Below are 20,883 nucleotides of genomic sequence, written 5' to 3' on the forward strand. Positions count from 1 at the left end.
TTCTTTTTTGATTTATATTCTATTTCTTTTTGAAACGAAAAAATTAATCAAATGTAAATTTGATGAAGTCGTGGCAAAATATCAAATCGTGGGTTTGTGAAATCTATTTGGACCGGTGTAATTCTGAATATGTGTCTTTATGTTTCCATTAAGAAAAATACTCTTCCCTACCTCTCAGTTATATTTTTTAAGAAATAAACCTTTTTTTATCTAATATATCCTGATTTATATTCACTGGCCAATATATATTACGTACAAATTTAGTTTTCTTCAGAGTTTAATATTATTTTTTCTTTAGTAATATGTTTTATAAATTACTGTCCTACAAAATGGAAATGTGTTTTCATGACCATAGATCATTTAATCCTATCTAAAAATAACATAAATTCATACTTCTTCAAACTTTTCAAATCTAGAAAAATAACCCGAACTTGCGACTTTCCGCTATTCCAATACGAAAGATGAAGAAAATAGTTTTTAGGTTTATATTCGATCCTGGTATGAGGCATTGCTTTCATATGAAGGTTTTATGAGGGAACTTTTAACGATATATGAAGGTTTCGGTCCCTTTCATTCATTTAATATTCAGTCCCATGCCCAATTTCCATATTTTATTTTAGACAGTTTTTTTTTTTTTATTTTCATATTAGGATTCTGTTTGGTATTCACCGACTCGTCGTCGATTACTGAATACAAGTTGATAATTTGTTATGATATTTCATTTTTGGTTTTTCTTTGCAAACTTTGATGCATTAATATTTCTCTGTAGTTCATTAAAAGATGTCATGATTTATGAATTACTATTTATTTAGAAGTTTTAGCCCCATCATATTTTCGAAAATTTATATGAAAAAAAATCAATTGAGGCATGAAAATAGAAAATGCTGTAAGTGCCAGTAATACGAGAAATGAGATTTTGACATGATGAAGACAACAGCGCCTATCGACTGGTAGCCGCTGAATGTTCCTATGTTTTAGTGCTTTTGTTTCTAGAACTGTAATTTTTTCATAATTTTAGAACAAAAATTTTGGCTAGCTACTTTTTTTGGAAGGGGGAGGGGGTATTCTCAAAACTAGTTTTTGGCAGTTTTTGTTTTAGCCTTTTTTCTTCTTATTATTATTCCATTTATTATTTATGTCCAATAATAATTGTTGGAGGGGTTCGTGGGATAATGAACAGTATCGTTGTGGAAGCTTACTCTTTTTAACTAAATCCTAATAAATTAAATCAATTGAAGATAATTCTAAGAAGAGGATTTCCCTGATTATTCAATTTGTTCTTTTTGGACTATTTTTTGATTTTTCCAAAAATTTTTTGTTTCATATTTCTCCCTAGTTACGGAATCAATTAACATTAGGGCTTATGCAACGAGAATAAAACCAGAGGAATCATCATTATTATCATCAAATTATTAAATGTTGGCAACCACATTTTAATAAAGTATTGGAGACTGATTCTAGTAAAGATAGCGTAGTCTTGGATATAGAGGAGTAAGAAAAAATATTATTAAGATAGCTAATAAATATTTTTTCTTGAACATGCTTATTTTCATAATTTTTGCACAGAATATGCCAGGCTTGTGGATAAGATTCAGTCGAGAACGGTATGGCTGTTACCGATTGAAAATATAAACTTTTTAGAAAATAATGAAAGTTCAGAATTGATAACAAATTTATAAATTTGTGAATAATTGACTTGCAGAGGTTGTTGGGCCACAACATGTCCTGTTTTCTGTAGTTTCATCTAGCTGATTTTCCATTCATTTTCCTCTTATTGCAATGAAAAAAAAATTATGTTGAATCAATGTTAATTTACCTGGCTTCAATATTTTTCAGGTTTATAAATCAGTGATTGTGCTAATTCTTGAGTAGTTCTGATGTATGATGCCAATTCTTCCATCTGTTCTTCCAAAATCTTTTCTCCTTTTTAGTCTCCACTATGATCCTTTGCAAGAGAATTTGAAGTCTAAAGTGTAAAAAAGAAATCTAGAGAAAAGAGCTGTTAAAAAAAATAGTCGAAAGTTACCTAAAAGAGGGAATGCGAGTACTAGATACTTAATTTACAAACGAAATTACAGAGCCCTTTAGGAACAATTGAGCTGAAAAGAAAATTATTAATTTAATGCTTACAAACAATTATCCATAAAATCATAAAAAGTAAATTATAAAATAAAAGCATCCTAAACGGACGACCAATAATTGTTAGGGGTTAATTGCTTAATTGCTTGGTTAATTGCTTAAGATGGCAAAATGTACCCTAGTGAAATATTGCCCTTTATAAGTATATTCTGGTAAATGAACTAAATTTAAGATTCTAAGAAGAGAGTTCTTATAATTAATCAATCTGCTCTTTTAGGATGTTTTATTGATATATGAAAAAAAAAACTGTATGCACGTGTATAAATCACAAACACATAAGTGAATATTAATTTTTAAAAAAAATTTGAGACAACAAAATCTAATAAAACCTGGTTCCAAAACCAGTGAAATTGGCTGGTATCGTCCCAGAGAACGGCTTTTCTTCATGTCACCTCAGAATATACGTCGACTATGCATGAATGTCCCAGAGGGGGTACTTCTACCTCCTAGAGAAGAAGTGACCAAATATATTTTAAGAGAGAAGGTTCAACCAGATTTCCGAAAAATCAGGGTAAGGATTGATGAAAACATTTGGTTGCAAGATATCAGGGTGGATACAACTGAGGTAATACAAATACAAATACAGTGGCTTCGACAGTTGGTGAGGACGCCGAAAGATAGCTCTTAGAAAATACTCTACAACCTCGGCTGCACGCGAAATGGGTCCTTCTGGACTATTGGGTTTCACAATTCCTTATGGGACATTAGGGTTTTAGAGCCAAGCTGTATAGCCTGGGACTGAGTATATACCCCCTACACACCGGCTTGTGGTATGGAGGGTATACAGACAAGGATGATGAGAACCCCGTGAATTTCATCTTCACTGAAAAGAAGTTTCCACAATTGGCGAGTGAAAAGAACTTCATTTATGCATGGAAGACAGCGGTAGGTTCAGCCCACTTCAAGTTATAGGTCGAAGAAGGACAGAACCTCTGCCAAGAAAACCACCCGAAGCTGGAAACAACCCAAGAAGATTTAATGAGAATTATTAAAGTATATACAATGTTTAGTTGCAGTTGTGTAGTCCCATATTGCCAAAACGTTACCCTGTTGGTAGAAAATAGAATAAAATCCACTTGACTTTATAAACAACGAAAATAACTCTTATTCGTCAGCTAAATTTAGATTTTCAAGTATGTAGGTTTTATATTATTGATAAACTAATTAATTTCCAATAAATAAAAAAAATAAGACTAATGAGCTCCCTTACCGTTAATGATAATGCCAAAAGTTGTTAGATAACCAATAAAAACTATTTTAAGCTAATAACATTTCGTTTGAGATATTAATCCACTTGAGGTACATTTTACTGGACAAAAGGACCTAGTTACGATTATGAAGAACTTGAACAAATATACTTGGTACTCGTATTGCAGAAGGTATCTAATATATTTTCACCTCTCAATTTCAAAATCTCTTAGGAATTAGATTAGCTTTTCGAAGCTGTGTTTACAGATGGAATGAACTTTTATGGAATCCCCAAGTATATAGGTATACACAGGTGTGTGTACATAAAATTTTTCTTAATATTTTTATAAATTGTTCACTTTTACTTGTCTACTTTTCTCAGGCTCCAATGATTGCCTAACGAAGCAGTATTTTCTTATAAATTGGTAGCCATATTTATTAAACGTATTCGAAGATTTCGCAAAAGGTGGGAAAGTTTCAATTAGAGTTAAGAAATCTGTTGTATGATAGAAAGAAGTTGTTTTTTTTTAATTCTTTAAAAAATCATTTCGGGCATATCGCACAACGATTGGAAATGGTGAACTCCATTTTTGGTAAACTAACACTCTTCAATTATTTAATTTACTTCCTGAAACAACCTGTGTAATGTCTGTATAATATATAAAAGTATATACATAAACTTTATAAACATGTATTATTTGTATAAACTTTATGTACATGTATATATAAATATATTGCTGTGTACAGCATGCTGAAAACGAATGTTGATACATAACCTTTGTAGATACCACTATCCTTGTTGGTTTGTTTTATGTGCAGTATGTCTTCGGCTTTATGGGTCTGCTGGGGGCTGCTATGCGGACACCTTGTAGCCTTCAAGGCACCCAAGTCCTGGCCGAACAAGTTCCTCATCAACGTCTGGGGTGGTTTCTCCGTTATCTTCGTCGCCTCATATACTGCCAACATAGCTGCCTTGATAGCTGGCCTCTTCTTCCATTCGGCAACAGCCACTCCCAACGACAACAGCGTGAGTATTATTTATTTTATTTCTGTATTATCTATTATTTTCTGATTTTGTTGTTGATACAAATTATTCGGCGATATATATTTAAAATATTAATGCCGTAACTCTACCTCATTCTCAGAGCCATCCCTATCGTTTAAAAAAGTAAAAATTTATTCCTTTTTTTTTTTTTAAATCTTCATAATAACTTAAATTCGCGTGCGCCTATGCCTTTGTCATTACAACTACACACAATTTAACTGTACAGAAATTTATATAACTGTAAACTATTTTACAAAATTTATTTAAAAAAAAATTATTTATAAAAACATCCATTACTAAATTTTCAACATGGACACTACTTTTGGTTAAGGATGTTTCAAAAATATATAAATGTCCATGTAAATTTATTTATAATTTTTTATAACCTATTTGTTACAGTTTTGTTTAAACAAATTTGCTTGATAATTTTGCCTTCAGGCAATAGAATAAAAAAAAAATCTACGTTATTACGTGAAGAAAATCCGAGAGTTTATTTAACTGAAATGTTTAATCCTTGTTTAAACAAACATTTGATTTTTTGCCATGAACATGCAATTCACTGAGTTACATTTTTTTTTCATTTACTTCATTTCAATATAGTTATCTGAAAAATTATAACAGGTATAATTCGAAAATAGCTAATGGATTATGTTCTGTCTTAAGTCAAGTTCTTTTTTTTTCATTTTTTCATACTTATATTGATAATGGCATTTAGAGTCTTAATTTAAGAAACAGTTTTGTAATTATAATGATAATTACTAGGTGTACTATTACAAACCAACACCTAATGCGTATTTTTACTAATTTTCCTCATAAATAAGACATTAATTTATAAGGTTGAAGTTAGTAGTTTTCCATTTTTTAACGAATATCCTGTTATGTGCATATAATTGTATTACAAAAATATATATTGTTCATATATTTAAAAATACAGTTTCTAAAAATTAAATATTTTTAAGTATAGTACTAATATTCTCCTTGCATAAAATGATTTTCTTTTTTTTTATACCAGATCGGCCTGGTGGCCCTTACATGGTTGATATAACTTATATTATATATGGTTTTAACAGTTGATTATGAGGGGGTATAGTCATACAAATGACACCCCTAACTATATAAAATGTTCTTATTAAAAGAAAAAAAAAGAAACTAAATAGATAAGAATAATCCTACTTAATAAAAGAGGAAAGTAAAATTAATAACAAAAAATAATGATATTGGTACACCTAAATAAAATAAACAATTACCTTCTAATACTAAAAAGAAACAAGTTAATTTGAAAAAGGGAAGAGATAAGAAAAGAGAAAAAAAATGAATAAATAAAATGAATAATAATAATAAGTAAATAGAGGTAGTGTGTCTATGAATTAATTTTATAATTATTAAAAATTTATAAAAGAATGTCCTGCACCAGTCTGGGCTTCAGTCTTCGGGTTGAGGTTGGGTTTCCCAGGTTGTAGGTCACTGCTCCTTTAACTGTCATCAACTGGGAGTGGAACTTCATGAACCGTTTTTTGATATAATTCTCTATTGACTCCATAGCATAAAATGTTAATATCTAAGGTTGAAGTTATTTATTGCCCCACCAGTTTCTCCTTTTTTTATCGTATATACATCTAAATGTATATGGTTATTTTAAAAACGAAATCTTTAATCGTTAATTATTTAAAAATGTTGTTTCTAAAAATTAGATCTTTTATAATATTCTCAATTATAATTGATAAATAAACTGTTTTTCCTAAAAAATATTACCCTTGTTTAAAAAAAATTAAAATTAGATGAATCAACGACATCTCAGAAACGTCATATAAATTTCGCCAGGATACAAACCACCTTGCTTATTCACTTAACATTCTAAGAATGATGTTTTGTTTATTTAAATAACAAGAAGTAAAAAAAAAAAGAAAAAAAAAGAAGTAATTTAGTTTAAAAACAAGTATTACAAAATTCTCTCTTCCATTACTTAAACGAGACCAGATATTTAAAATACTGGCCTCCAGCCACAATAGCTCCTTAACTAACGGGAGACAACGTCCAGAAGGAAATGAAATACACCCTCGCTGTTTAGTGAAACGAATAGGGAGATGTTTCACAAAAAGAAATATATATTTAACACTGTCATCATTTTTCCCCTGGGTTCTTCCGTGAAGATTTGTTTCCTTTTTTATGTACAAGGGATGGCTCTGGGTCCTCTTTTTTTCATCTCAGAGATGATACAGTGCCTGATTGTCCATTTAATTTAAATTTGTTGCTATATTTTTCTCGAATGTTCTTTGACTATCTTAAAAATAATATATTTTAAAACAGAGATAATAAATTTATACTTGTACTACAGTATTTTCTTGAATAAGCAATTTATATAAATAAAATTCCTCTTAGAAAAAGTGATGATGACCCATAAATAACATTAGAAACCTATAAGGTTTTATTAAAGCCACAAAATAAAATTTTATATTCTTCTAGATCACAAATAGAAAAATATCAGTTACAATTACACTCAGAAATAGCTTTAGATGGAGAAACAACCATAATTCTTTTTTAACAAACAACGTCTCTTATCGTCACAATCCTGTATATTAAAGAATGATATCATTCTGACAGGTTATTTACTTGAAAAAAAAATTCTAAAACAACAAGAAACAGCTGACAACTTTTGTTAACGACAGACTTTACTGGAAAAATATTCCAAAACTAATTGGTGAGAAAATTTGAACAATAACGGGGATTATTTTAACAGAATGTATTGCGATATGTTTTTCAATCAAAATATAGTAGTTGCCTCTACATCAAACTTTTTATATCAATAATAACAAATATATATTTCTCATAACGTTTATTACACCCAATATTCCAAAAAAGAAAAAAAAAAAGCCATACCTTTTTTAGGCTCAAAGTAACCTAATTCTTTATTAGCTTCATTTTTGATCTAAACCAGTTTACTACTTCACTTATAGATATGTTCAGAATGGCATAGTCTAGAGCTAATACTATCTCCTTACATACTTATGGACCCTAAGCATCATTCTTAACCAGCAACAGTCGTGCAAAGAGAAGTCTGTTTTTGACGTATATTCATTCATAATTGTGATATTTACACGCTACTGCAGATATCAGTTGCGTGCTTTGCGACAACCTTAGATATGGTAATTTAATATTTCTGATATGAAATAAGAGTACGTTTTATCAATGAAGGCAATTGACAGAGGCGGAGAATCCTCAGGCATCTGACGTGAATAATGCTACTGGAATTATAGCATTGCGAATCGGTGAGTAATGTTGGATTAAATAAATAATGATTCATTTGAAGTAATCAGCACTAAAATAATACATTAAACCATGCATGGATATTGTCGGCAACGAACTTGCAGGTTATTGTAGCATTATTCAACTATTTCATATATTCTTAGCTGGTGTTGGAAATACTGACTTAGAAACTCCACAATAAAATAGGGTTTAGGCTGGTTGTCTTATTTTCTTAAACTACTTAATGTTCCCAGCCATGAGGCTTTTGTGTACTTTATACTTCTCCTTTCTTCATATTAATAAGTAATTATAATCTAAAATTGCACTCGAGTTGAACATAAAAATCTACCTTCCGAGGCCCTCTACTTAATAAATGGCTTACAACCGGTAACTATAGGAAGGTTTTGTTCTCCTCTGGCTGAAGTATTCACAGAGGACCGGAGGACTTAGCTGCAAACCAGCTAGAAATAAACGACTATCCTTCTCTACCTCAGTTAATTACCCTGACAGTCTCTCTTCCCCTCAATATTGACTCCTGTCATGAAACCTTCCATTCTTGTCTACTCTGAAATAATTACAGGTCCATTTTATTTCCAGTATTAACATGGAACTCCCATGCACTACATCTGAAATATACAAGTTCATTTATTTTGAATATTTAAAAAGATCAGAAAAATATTTTTGAATGTTAATTCATTATCTATAAGAGTTCGAATACGCTTTAACATATTGAATAATAAATAATTTTAAAGGTTTAATGAACCTTTACCGTTTGCTACTAAGTCCCACAACCTTAGGCGCCCATCTTATACGCCGCAATGCTATAACTTGAGCAGTTCCCTCAATTCAGCGTAGTGTAGCTCTCTACATTCTCCCATTAATTCTTCCTTTTTTAGTCCGAATATTTTAAGAAATAAGTTTATTTCGAAAACCTTAATGCGCTGTTCGACTCTTAGTGTAAGAGGCGCATATATATATATATATATATATTTAAAATAAATCTTAATGCATATGATTGAGATAGACTTAGAAAACTTATCTTTCAACGTTCCATTTCTTTATTTTTTCCTTGAACAATATTTCTCCTGTGTTGAATTCCATAACACATATTATGTTGTAAAAAGACCCCATTAATCCTGTTCAGTATGCAAATTACTTTATAATCATTTCGACCATATACTCCTGGGCTTACACTTCTTAGAAATACATGGAGGCGCATACTAACAAACACGGGTAATGGTGGATTGGTATTTTTTTTGTCCAAATACGCGTAAAATCACAAAATTGAAGCTCTATCAATAAAGCTGTTTCATGTTGTGAATGACCCGTTAGGGCGTGGGCCATTAGCCCAAATTGACAGGGAATAGTTGTAGCTAAAAACCTTGAGACAACATATCAACAATACAGAACGGACAACGGAAAGTTTGATCGGTTTATTGTCCTAACTTAGTCAGGAATAATGCTTTTGTTTACTCTTCGGGATAACTTATTGGTCCGATGATTACTCCATTTCCACCTCACATAAACCTAATAGAAAAGGAGTTGAATTGATTACTTTCGCTTGATTGATTTTATTATAAGTTCTATCAAATTCCATAGCTGCTAAATAAAATAAAAGAATATTACGAAATGTCTATGGCAGAGTTATTTTTCTTTCTTGATAAAAAAAAAAATCAATTCCCATTTAACTGATGAACGTTTGTTAATTCAAACTTCATCAGGATTGACAGTTATAAAATTACATGAATGAAGATCTGAGGTAGTACATCTCACATTAAGGCTTGTAAATAATTGAATATTTATACTTATAACTGACCTATTATTCAGTAGGAATAATACCTATGATATATTGATCAACAGTAAACATTATATTAACCAGTAGTAAAATAATATTTTCATAATATAAAGGTTGTGAGTTCGAGTCCCCGCCCCTGTCCGGATTTTTTCAAGCGTTATACAATACTCATTCACAGCTTCACCCCGGACATTTTTGAGGCCCGTTAGCCTGTGTGAGTGACGAACCAATCCCTATGAAAACCATGTCAAGAAACTCCCGAGGTATTTCCCAAGTACATCTTACGCTGCCATGGACCTCCACGGTCTGTCGCGCCAATAATAATAATTAAATATATTGAAATTATAAATCAAAGATATATCATTTTGTAAAGTTTTTTTTTATTAAATACTTTATAAAAATATTTACATATTTATTGATAGATATTACAATCTGCCACACAATTGTGGGCAATAGGTAATAGTGATGAATGATCTCATACATACTAAAATCAAATAAAATAAAAAAAAAAATCTCTTTGAATATATATACACAGAAGAATAAACAAAATGAACATAATCACACTATGTGTATGAAAAAAATAATTAAATAAAATAATATAATCTCTAATTAAAAAAAAATCTCTTAAATATACAAACAGTCACACTATGTGTATGAAAAAAATAATTAAATAAAATAATATAATCTCTAATTAAAAAAAAATCTCTTAAATATACAAACAGTCACACTATGTGTATGAAAAATAAATAAATAAAATAATACAATCTCTAGAATAAAATAATGTAATCTCTAGATTTTGTAAAGTAGTAATAAATACCCCTTCGTATTCTTATATCATTAATTAAACCCAGTTTAGCTTTAAAATTTCTAAATAACATAATAGTAACATTTTATTTGAAAGCTATGGATTAGATGGCTTAAAGAACTAAGAATCATAAAGAGTAAAATTGATTATAATTTGTTTATTCACTTTAGACAGAACCAGAACTAAGTAAAATATTTCCCCTTCAAGTATTTAGAAACGAAATAATATGAAGGAGGTATATGAAAAACAGGTGATAAATGGAACCAAGTCCCGTAAAGATGGGGTTTGATTTTTTCGTTTATTGTTGATGTCTTTTTTGCGATAGTCAAAATGTAGATTGTAGTTCTATCAATAGATCATGCCATTTTATAACTAACATCAAATTTATTTGTTGTATAAATTTTTATACTGTTTTAAGTATCAATAAATAAATTTAAAAAAGGAATGTTAAAATGTCTTAAAAAGAAAATTCCCCAAATTTTCACTCATTTATCCAAATCTTTAGACCTACAGAACAAAATCCATTATAAAAACCTTTATAAAGTAGTATAAATTCTGGGCCACGCCCTAATGGGTCATTCACAACATGAAACAGCTTTATTGATAGAACTTCAATTTAGTGATTTAAGGCGTATATGGGCAAAAAAATACTAATCCACCATTATCTGTGTTTGTTAGTATGCGCCTCTATGTTTTATTAGAAGTGTAAGTCCAGGTATTGGGATTGGTTCCTCACTCACACAGAATAACGGCCCACACAAATATTCGGGGTGAAGCTGTGAATGAGTATTGTATAACGCTTGAAAAAAATCCGGGCAGGGCCGGGGACTCGAACTCACAACCTTTATATTATGAAAATATTATTTTACTACTGGCTAATATAATGTTTACTATTGATCAATATATCATAGGTATTATTCCTACTAAATAATAGGTCAGTTATAAGTATAAATATTCAGCTATTTACGAGCCTTAATGTGAGATGTACTACCTCAGATCTTCATTCATGTAATTTTATAACTGTCAATCCTAATGAAGGATTAATTAACAAACATTCATCGGTTAAATAGGAATGGATTTTTTTTTTATCAAGAAAGAAAAATAACTCTGCCATAGACATTTCGTAATATTCTTTTATTTTATTTAGCAGCTATGGAATTTGATAGAAGAACTTATAATAAAATAAATCAAGCGAAAGTAATCAAATCAACTCCTTTTCTATTAGGTTTATGGGAGGTGGAAATGGAGTAATCATCGGACCAATAAGTTATCCCGAAGAGTAAACAAAAGCATTATTCCTGACTAAGTTAGGACAATAAACCGATCAAACTTTCCGTTGTTCTGTATTGTTGATATGTTGTCTCAAGGTTTTTAGCTACAACTATTCCCTGTCAATTTGGGCTAATGGGCCACGCCCTAATGGGTCATTCACAACATGAAACAGCTTTATTGATAGAACTTCAATTTAGTGATTTAAGGCGTATATGGACAAAAAAATACTAATCCACCATTATCTGTGTTTGTTAGTATGCGCCTCTATGTTTTATTAGAAGTGTAAGTCCAGGTGTATATGGTCGAAATCATTATAAAGTAATTTGCATACTAAATAGTTATCGCTCCTAAAAAGACGGAATATAGTTATATAATGAGAAAATTAAAAACATAATGTGATTAATGGGGTCTTTTTATAACATAATATGTGCAATTGAAATATCGTTCAAAGAAAAAATAAAGAAATAGAACGTTGAGAGATAAGTTTTCTAAGCCTATCTCAATCCTATGCACTAAGATAATTTTATATACATATATAAAAATCAAATATTAAATAGTCAGAAAAAAAACTTTATTCATGTCCATACATATTTCTTTTTTTCTGGTACATTTTCATCTTCGAACACTACCATTAACTTAACGTCAGCGAGATTTACCCTTGAAAAGGAGAATAGAATTAATGAACATATAATGTGATTTTAAATCCTATAAATATTCTACTAATAAAAAAGTAATGAAAAAAAATCGTAATTTTAACTTCTTTAACATCAGTTATTTCGGTACGTTTTATATTGGTTCATAAACCTCGGATTCGTTGTCCCACTCACTGCTCTTCTTGAATGATTCTGTTGGAGGAAGTAAATGTCACAAAAATAGAATGGTATATAGTTAATTTTTAATTGATAGATTTATTTATTGATAGATATTACAATCTGCCACACAGTTGTGGGCAATAGGTAATAGTGATGAATGATCTCATACATACTAAAATAAAAAATAAATAAATAAATAAAATAAATTAAAAAAATAAAAAAAAAAAGCTATCTTAAAATATATATATAGTTAAATATATATAACTACATGAGATTTATTACAAGAAATTGAGTTCCAGATTAAACCACCCACGGTGATATAAAGACATTTTTCTTTTCTTTTGTTTGACCTTAAATTTAATTTTAGGTGGTAAAATACCGGTGCTTGGGTATGCTGATGATTTGGTATTATTGGGGGAGAATAAGGAAACTAGAAAAATATGTAAATACGCCTACGTAGATGTAAATTTTAGTACGGAGCTAGTAACTTTAGTATGCGCCTCCATGTATTTCTAAGAAGTGTAAGTCCAGGTGTATATGGTCGAAATCGTTATAAAGAAATTTGCATACTAAACAGTTATCGCTGCTAAAAAGACGGTCTTGAAATAAATACGGATAAAGCAAAATATCTGCTTTGCAGTAGAAACGCGAGCAATTTCGGTGATATAGGTAGAGGAGGAAAAAGATTAGAACAGGTAGATAGGTTTAAGTATTCTGGTTCAATGATGACTCTCAAATAAAATAATCTCTTTTCATTCTCTAAAATATGGCATGATGTCACATAGACAAATATTTACCAGCCCTCCTTGATCTGTCTTAAAAATATAATTTTTTTTTTCAAATGAGTAATGATAAATCAACTTTGTGAATCTATTTAGTCAAATAAGAATATTGCTACTATTTTAGTGCTCATCGACATCAGTACAACTAATAGCTCCTGTGAGATTTCTCAAAATAAATTCACAAAATTTTGTTTTCTGTGATTAAAAAAAATGTTTGAAAACCCATTTCTAAGTTACTAATAATTCATAAACTTTTTACTAATTTATTATGTTTTGGTGTATAAAATCGCCTTCGAATAGAATTTTGAAACATTTTTTCCATTGATTTCTGTGGTATTGAAAACCTTTGTCGTAATGTTTTTGCTATCCAATTTAATTCAGCATAACCATCATAATCAAAGCGGAATATTCATGTACATCTTGTATTGAGCCAATTTAGGAATTGGTACATCAGACTGTAAGGCGATTATTTAACATTAATCTCGAGGATGGGTGTTCTAGTAAATTATTTTAATTTATTTAATTAAAAAAAAATAATTTATCCTTCATTAGATTGATTATAGTTGATGTTCGATTCAAAATGCTTAGAATATCTTTCGAAATCATGAAAACTTCATCTCGAATAATGAGATCTAAATCATTTAGAGTTGTGCATCCTTGGTGTGAGTGCCAATCGACTCCGAGATTTTTAAAATGATGGGATTTTTGCAATAGCATTTCACAATTTGCGACAACTTTCCCTGAAACTTGTGAAATAATCTTTTTTCACTCTTGGAACAATGTTATGTTGACAAATATTTTATCCGACCCCCTTGATCCAACAATGTAGAAACATTAGGAAATTCTCTATTATCTCTTACTGCAAATAAGATTTCCTTAGCTATTGCTTTTTACTGTTCATTTTTGTAGACAGTACTTTGTAGGTTTATTTTGAAACTCAGAAATCTCTTGTGTGCGATTCTACCATGTATTCTGGTAATTATTCATTTTTACATCTTTACATGTACTAATTAGAGGATTAAAGGCAAAAGAAACATGTTTATATCCGGTAGTTTCATACGGTTCTCAGACATGGTCAGTAACAGAAAACAATTATGAAAAATCGGCAAGGACTCGACTGCAATTTTCAAAAAGTATGATGAGTATCAAAAATTAGACCGCATCAGCATTAGAAAACTATAGTCTACAATTTAAGTGAAAAGTCTATCATAGGAAGCACATCAATTGAAATGGAACTGTGCTGGTCATGGCTTGGTAGGAGAAAATGGTCAAAAATTGCTACAGAATGGAACATAAAAGATGGATAGGAAGACCAATTACAAGATGGCAAGATGTATGAGTGCAAAGAGTGTGAGATTGCTGAATTACTGTGACTAGGAATAGATATCTATGGGATAAAGTAATAAAACATCATATTTTCAGCTATAATTTATATTTATGTGTTCACATACAACATAAAAAATATTTTATTTAATTATATTTGGAAAATTATTAATTTTAAATTAATGTGAAAATTCAATCAATAAAGTTGGATTAAATTTTGTAAATTGTCGTTTATAAACCGGATTATTAACTCCCAAGGGTTTTTAACATGTTCACTACTGCAAACGCCTAACGAAGGAATATTTTCCTACAAATTGATTTCTATCTTATAAGTAGTTCATCGAAAATGCCGGGAATATTGAAAAGATTTGGATTAGTATTAAAAAAAAACGTAATTTTCTTGTAAAACCTCGTGGTTATTCTCAAGATATTGAGATAGGAAGGTAATATTTTTGGTGCAATAATCTTCACTAGAATTTTTCTTTTGCAGCACCCTTTATACCAAAATTTCAACAACACAAGAGACTAACTATTTCTTAAGTTTTAAGGGATATTCGTCAAATGGATACCTTTGGACATTAAATTAGAATTTCAAATTCCGCAGGGAATTGTAAAATGAATCATGAAGCATTGAGAGTGCTTAAGGCACTAAAGCGGCTTTGAGATATAAATTAGATGTCAACGAGGATTAGCTCTTTATCAATGTTAATGAGAACACTTAACAATGAATATGAGATGGCAGGCATATCCCATACTGTTTTTCGTCTTCCCTCTTCTCAATTCAAAGAATTGTTTGTTTGTCGATTTGAACTCCTCTTAGATGATGTATTGAGCTCATCAAGAAATATTTATTTTATTTTATTTTTCATCAAATATTAAATATGGAACCTACTTTTATTCTTAATTCTTCTATAGAATAATAGAAATGACTAATTAAATACATCGTTTCTTCCACAGACAAAATAAACTTTTGATCTCTACCTTTTTCATCTTGCAAGAGGTTCAAACGCCTTGAAATTTTAGTATTCTGTATAAAAAAAAATTTTGATTAATTTTCTGGAAGTCTTTGAAACATGGAGTGGGGATATATGGTTTTGCAAAAAAAAAAAAAAATTCAAGACAAGTTGGTCATAAGGAAGTTCAGCAATCTTACTTAAATATCGCTTCTTATCAGCAAATTTTTCGCGTATCTGTCTTTATCAATATTTTAGAAAAAAATAACAATAATATCGTTTCAAATGTTGTATTGTATTTTATATGTTATTTTGTTCACAATCAGAACAAAAAATGACCTTAATGGAGTATTTTTCCACCTCCGCGAAATAGTTATGGGAAAGATAAATCATAGGATTTTTTACTTAACTACTGTTTTTATTTTCTACATATATATTTCTTTATTTACCATAATGACCTGGAAAGACCCGCAAAAACTCTATCAAGAGAAGCAGAGGAAATCGACTTGTAAGGAAATAACGATAAAACAAAATATATGATAGTAAACCGAAATATCCAGTACATACCTCGGCCCCTCCATAACATCTGTTTAATGACTACAGTTTGGGTTAAAGCCAGAGCTCGCAATAATTTATATTCATTAAACTGGTTTCGGACTTTATTTATTATCATTATTTTGTATAATTAGACAAAATTATATTTAAAACTATTGCCATTTACATGGGTGGTCTATAAACTATTAACATACTGAGATATATAAATTACATTTTTCTTGCAGCGTTCGTTGTGAGATGAATGTTAGATAATAGTCATGGTTCTTCTCTTGTTTGCTTATTCCTCTCCGCCACTCGGAGGGCTAGCAGTTTCCTGAATGTGGTTGTTGAAGAGATTGAGAGTAGAAAAATAAACGGTCAAATAAAGCCAAAGTAGTGGCTGTTGGTCTACTCGGCCAACAAAGAGCAGCACAAAAGCATGCAGTGCCTTTTGTATAATAAAATTTCTTTCAGGGGAGTTCCGTGTATAACATCAATAAATGATCAACAGACTGAGATAGACCAGAGTGTATAAAGCGCGAACAGAGCCTTCTTCTCTGTGTCAAGAATAATGAAATCTTGAAAAATGTCTAAAAATGAGAAACTAGGTGTGCACATTGTCATGATAAAGCCTGTTCTCATAGATACTAGTTGGACCTAAGCTCTATACAAAACTACCATAGAAGAAATACATAAAACTCTACCTATAAAAAGAAGAAACATTCAATCCAAATATAAACATATAGATAAACCTACAGAATTTAATATAATTACCTCCCAATTAAAAAATCACCACCATCAGCCGGAATGGTCCCATTCTTTGTAAGTCCCCCGGCTATTATGCTATGACTGTAAACCCGCCTTTTGCGGACCCTGCAAACCTTTCTTAAAATGTCATGCGGAAAAAAAAGAATAATTTTAATGTATGCATATTGCATTTGCTCATAAATAAGGATATCAAAGAGGTTAAAAAAAAAAAGGACTCTAGAAAGTTTTAAATTAGCTTAAATTTAAACGGAAAAGTCCTACGCACAATTACAGAAGCGATCTGAAATCAGATCCTTAACACATGGAGGAGGAGAACTAACAATGAGCTGCTTGCAGAGATTGGTAAATCAATATCTCATGATACGAAGGCAAAGAGGTTAAGATGGGCGGGACATGTGGCTTGAAGCAATCCATCAGAACACCTTTACACAACAATAAAGGCCAGTATTGTAGGAAAGAGACCACATAGGAGGCCACCAGAAAAACAAGATGGCTATACAGAATCAACAAAGATGCCAAAAACCGTGCCCGTGTAGGCCTCGGCGCTTCGCGCCGAGGCGACATATTTCCGTGACAACGTATACTCTATGCTAATATTACATAAATATAAATTAAAATCAATCCAATGTTATATATTTGAAATAATAAACCAGTTCACATATTGAATTCAGATATTTATTTTTGCTTGGTTATACATTAATTAATTTTTATACATATGATATAATATCCATATGTTAAACGAAGTCAATTTCCGTTACGGGACACTTTTTCTAACATGGCATCCCGCAAAATGATTTATAAGACGTTGTCACGTCAAAAAGATGCAGAAAAATGGTTTGCACCAGCCCAAGTTACGCGGGCGTAAGAAAGCTGGTTCAGAGGGGACAAAGATCTACAAGGGACAACCGAAAAAAAAAAAAAAATATATATATATCCTTATTTTAACTCAGCGTTATTATCAAATCGATTTCCGAGTATATGTAATACTCAGACGATTCGTAATATTCAATTTTCAATCGATTATGATGCCCATGGAGGACTAATTTTTTGAATATTACATTGGTACTTGACATGTTCAATTCAAAAAAATATATAATTTATTGATTCATATTTCATCAATGCAAAGTTGTGACTTACGATTATTCTTTCTGTACTAAACGAAATGCATGGGTATGGAAAGCGAGACTTTATGATAAACAAGCTCATGTTAGTCTGTACATCTACCTTCTTTTATCTATAACTTCACTTTTATCTAATTTTCTGAAAGCAATTGATAAATAATGTAAAATTATCCAGGAAAATTGAAATTTTGTTTTCAACATTAGGTAGGCATCAATGATAGAACATAAGAAATTTTATTCTAGCTATGCGTACCAAAAGAATAACATAAGTATAAAAAAACAAAACAAATATTTCCTATATGAAATTCAAATTATGAGGTTTAAAGTACATGAATATGGGACAGTGATCCCGAAATGTTGTACTATAATATGATAATTTAATATAAATTACATTCAATTGGAAGTTTATTAACCTCAAACATTTTTTATGAAAAAACAAATATTATTCTCTGATAAAAGACAAACCAGAATTAATAATTAAAATAGCTGGATTTAGGTGCATCAAAAAATATTGTTTAAACTAACTGCTAAAATCACTGGATTATTATGAATGTATTATTGTAGCATTAAATAGATAAATAAATATTGTAAAGGTACAGCATTATTTGAGCCCTTTTCCAAAACGATACAAGATTTTACATATGTTGGTATAGAATAAAAAAAAAATTCTGATGGACTATCCAGAATTTTATTGAATATTGAAACGGAAAAAAACTTAAAATTACCGAGTTTAAACGGAGAAACTTGTTTTTAATTTAACTATTTTTTAATTTATAGAATAAAATCCAAATAGTTGAAGAAATTTAATTAATTTTTGTTTTACGGAAGTACTTTTTTTAAAAAAGAAAAAACTTAGAAAACACAAGATTCTTGATCGGAATTAATCTCTTCTGCGCTTTAGCTGGTGTTTGATAGCTATGTTAAGGTTTCTAACCGCATCTTTATGAAAATCTTTAAACGAAATAAGGAATCTGATGTCAGTAAAATGTTGTTCGAAACGTCTTTCTCTAACATAGAAGCTTCTTTACTTTTTTTTAACGTGATTCCCAAAAATCATTCTCTTTCATGTACTTCTAGTTCTACTCTGTAAATGTTCCAATTGACAATAGTGCCCGGTTCATTATTTTTTCCTATGGACTAGAATTGTGATCTTTTGATGTCAGGATTTATTACCATACTTAGACGTAAAATATTTTATCGTTTTGGAAAATGGCTGTAGTTTGAAGTATTTATTTATCTGATGCTACAATTATACATCCATAATAATCCAGTTTTTTTTTAGCAGTTAATTTAAATATTTAAAAAAAAACGTTAACTAAAACATAAGACTTCTTACTTCATTTAATTCTTATATATTTTATTTTTAAACAGTTCAGTGTCATCATTTTTATAATAAAACCTGTATAATAAATAATTCCTGTAAATATATTTATTTTCATTTTTTTTTTAAATCTTCCTGTGAAATTACATGAAAAATTGTATATATGTATATATAGTTGACCGTAAAAATTGATATATAGGAAGATGGTCACAGATAGCTGTTCACACGTTTGCTTTGAAAAGCCCTGATGAAGCCCTGCAAAGAGGGGTGAAACGTCGGAAAATAAATAGTTGTAATCTATTTTTCTTTCTCCTTTGACCGCAACCCTGATCATCTTCCTATATATACATGAAAAATTGTTTTGAATTTTATGGTATTTTTTCATTAAAATTAATTTTCCGATTACTATTAACAATAGTTCAATTTTACTTTCAGCTATTATCCCAAAGAGTTGCTGCACCGCAAGGATCAGCTACGGATTATTATGTCCAAAGAGCCAACAGAATGCTATGGGAGCATATGAGGAGAATAAAAGTTCCAGATATTTCTGTTGGCGTTCAGATGTTAAAGTAAGTAGTAACTGTTTATGATACGCTGTTTTCAACAGTGTAATTTTTCATTATTTTCTGTCTGAAGGAGACACTTCGTTTGTTTCGAACTATCTGTTTGTATACATTCATAGGATTAAATGTTGGAAAACCTTTTAATATAGGAAGAAATATTTAAAACAAAATTTACTGCCTTCAAAATTCAACGTGATTAAAAGAATGAAATTTTAAAAAAACAATACTCATATCTCTCTCTCTATCTAAAATCTATTTTAACTTGATTGAGGTTAGTATATTTAGAAACTGAATTGGTTTTAAAAATAATGATAACCCCCTTTTCAAAAATAAGTCATTGCCTTAAAGAAGTACCCTCTCAAAATAAAAATAATTACGCAATAAAATGAAAATAAAATATAAACATTAAGAAACTCTTACTTCAACATTTTATGAAATGTGAACTTTAACCTTTTTCGTTGAAGGAAGAAGAAAATAACTTAGATATAAGGTTTGTCCTGAAGAAAGTTGACGTGGAGTTTCTTGGAGTTAAACCTTGGAATCTGGAAAAATAACATTTTTAGAAAAATTATTATTACTGAGCTGAAAGATATACGTTTAAGAGATGGACTTTGATGTAGATGGGTACGTTGTGTCAGTTCTGATGTTTATTTGAGTATTCATAGCTTCTTGGTTGTTATGCTGGTAACGTTCACTAATTTTATCGGAAATGTGCTATATTATTATTTTTAATGAAGTGTTAACTTGAAAAGAAGTAACAAGAGCACGGAACTCTGTACAAAGTACAAGAAACACAACGGTTGTACAAGGTGATATGTTCTTGTTCGCGCCAGATTTTACCCCAATCAAGGTTACCCATTTTATGAGGCTAGGTGATTCTTTGAACCCTCAGTGTTGACTTACGGCTTCAATAACAGAATAAACAATTATCTGTCCGAGGTGGGTTCGAACCCGGGTCCTTACGACTGAGCCACCCTCTCCGGATGATATAATACAGCTAATTTAATCCCTTTAGATTTAGTTTTATTTAGAAAATTTAATAGAAAAAAATGTAAATAATAAAAAAAATGATTGAACTTGAAATATTAGAAAAAACCTAAGTGATATTTTTTTTTTGTTTTATCTTGATAGATTTATTTACTGATAGATATTACAATCTGCCACACAGTTGTGGGCAATAGGTAATAGTGATGAATGATCTCATACATACTAAAATAAA

The 20,883-nt window shown here is 30.1% G+C and overlaps 1 protein-coding gene across 2 annotated transcripts in view; it reads left to right on the forward strand.

Annotated features, from left to right (window-relative positions):
* Positions 1-20,883, forward strand: part of LOC106692638 (glutamate receptor ionotropic, NMDA 3A) — a 553,673-nt gene that overhangs the window by 471,145 nt on the left and 61,645 nt on the right. For both annotated transcript variants that reach the window (XM_067053147.1, XM_067053148.1), the window contains exons 14-15: positions 4,147-4,354; positions 19,537-19,670. In XM_067053147.1, coding sequence (XP_066909248.1) covers positions 4,147-4,354; positions 19,537-19,670 — 342 coding nt within the window. The remainder of the gene's footprint in view (positions 1-4,146; positions 4,355-19,536; positions 19,671-20,883) is intronic.

The sequence above is a fragment of the Halyomorpha halys genome, unplaced genomic scaffold (genome assembly GCF_000696795.3).
Source record: "Halyomorpha halys isolate HHAL.00 unplaced genomic scaffold, Hhal_1.1 Scaffold64.1, whole genome shotgun sequence".
In the NCBI taxonomy this organism is placed as follows: Eukaryota; Metazoa; Arthropoda; class Insecta; order Hemiptera; family Pentatomidae; genus Halyomorpha; species Halyomorpha halys.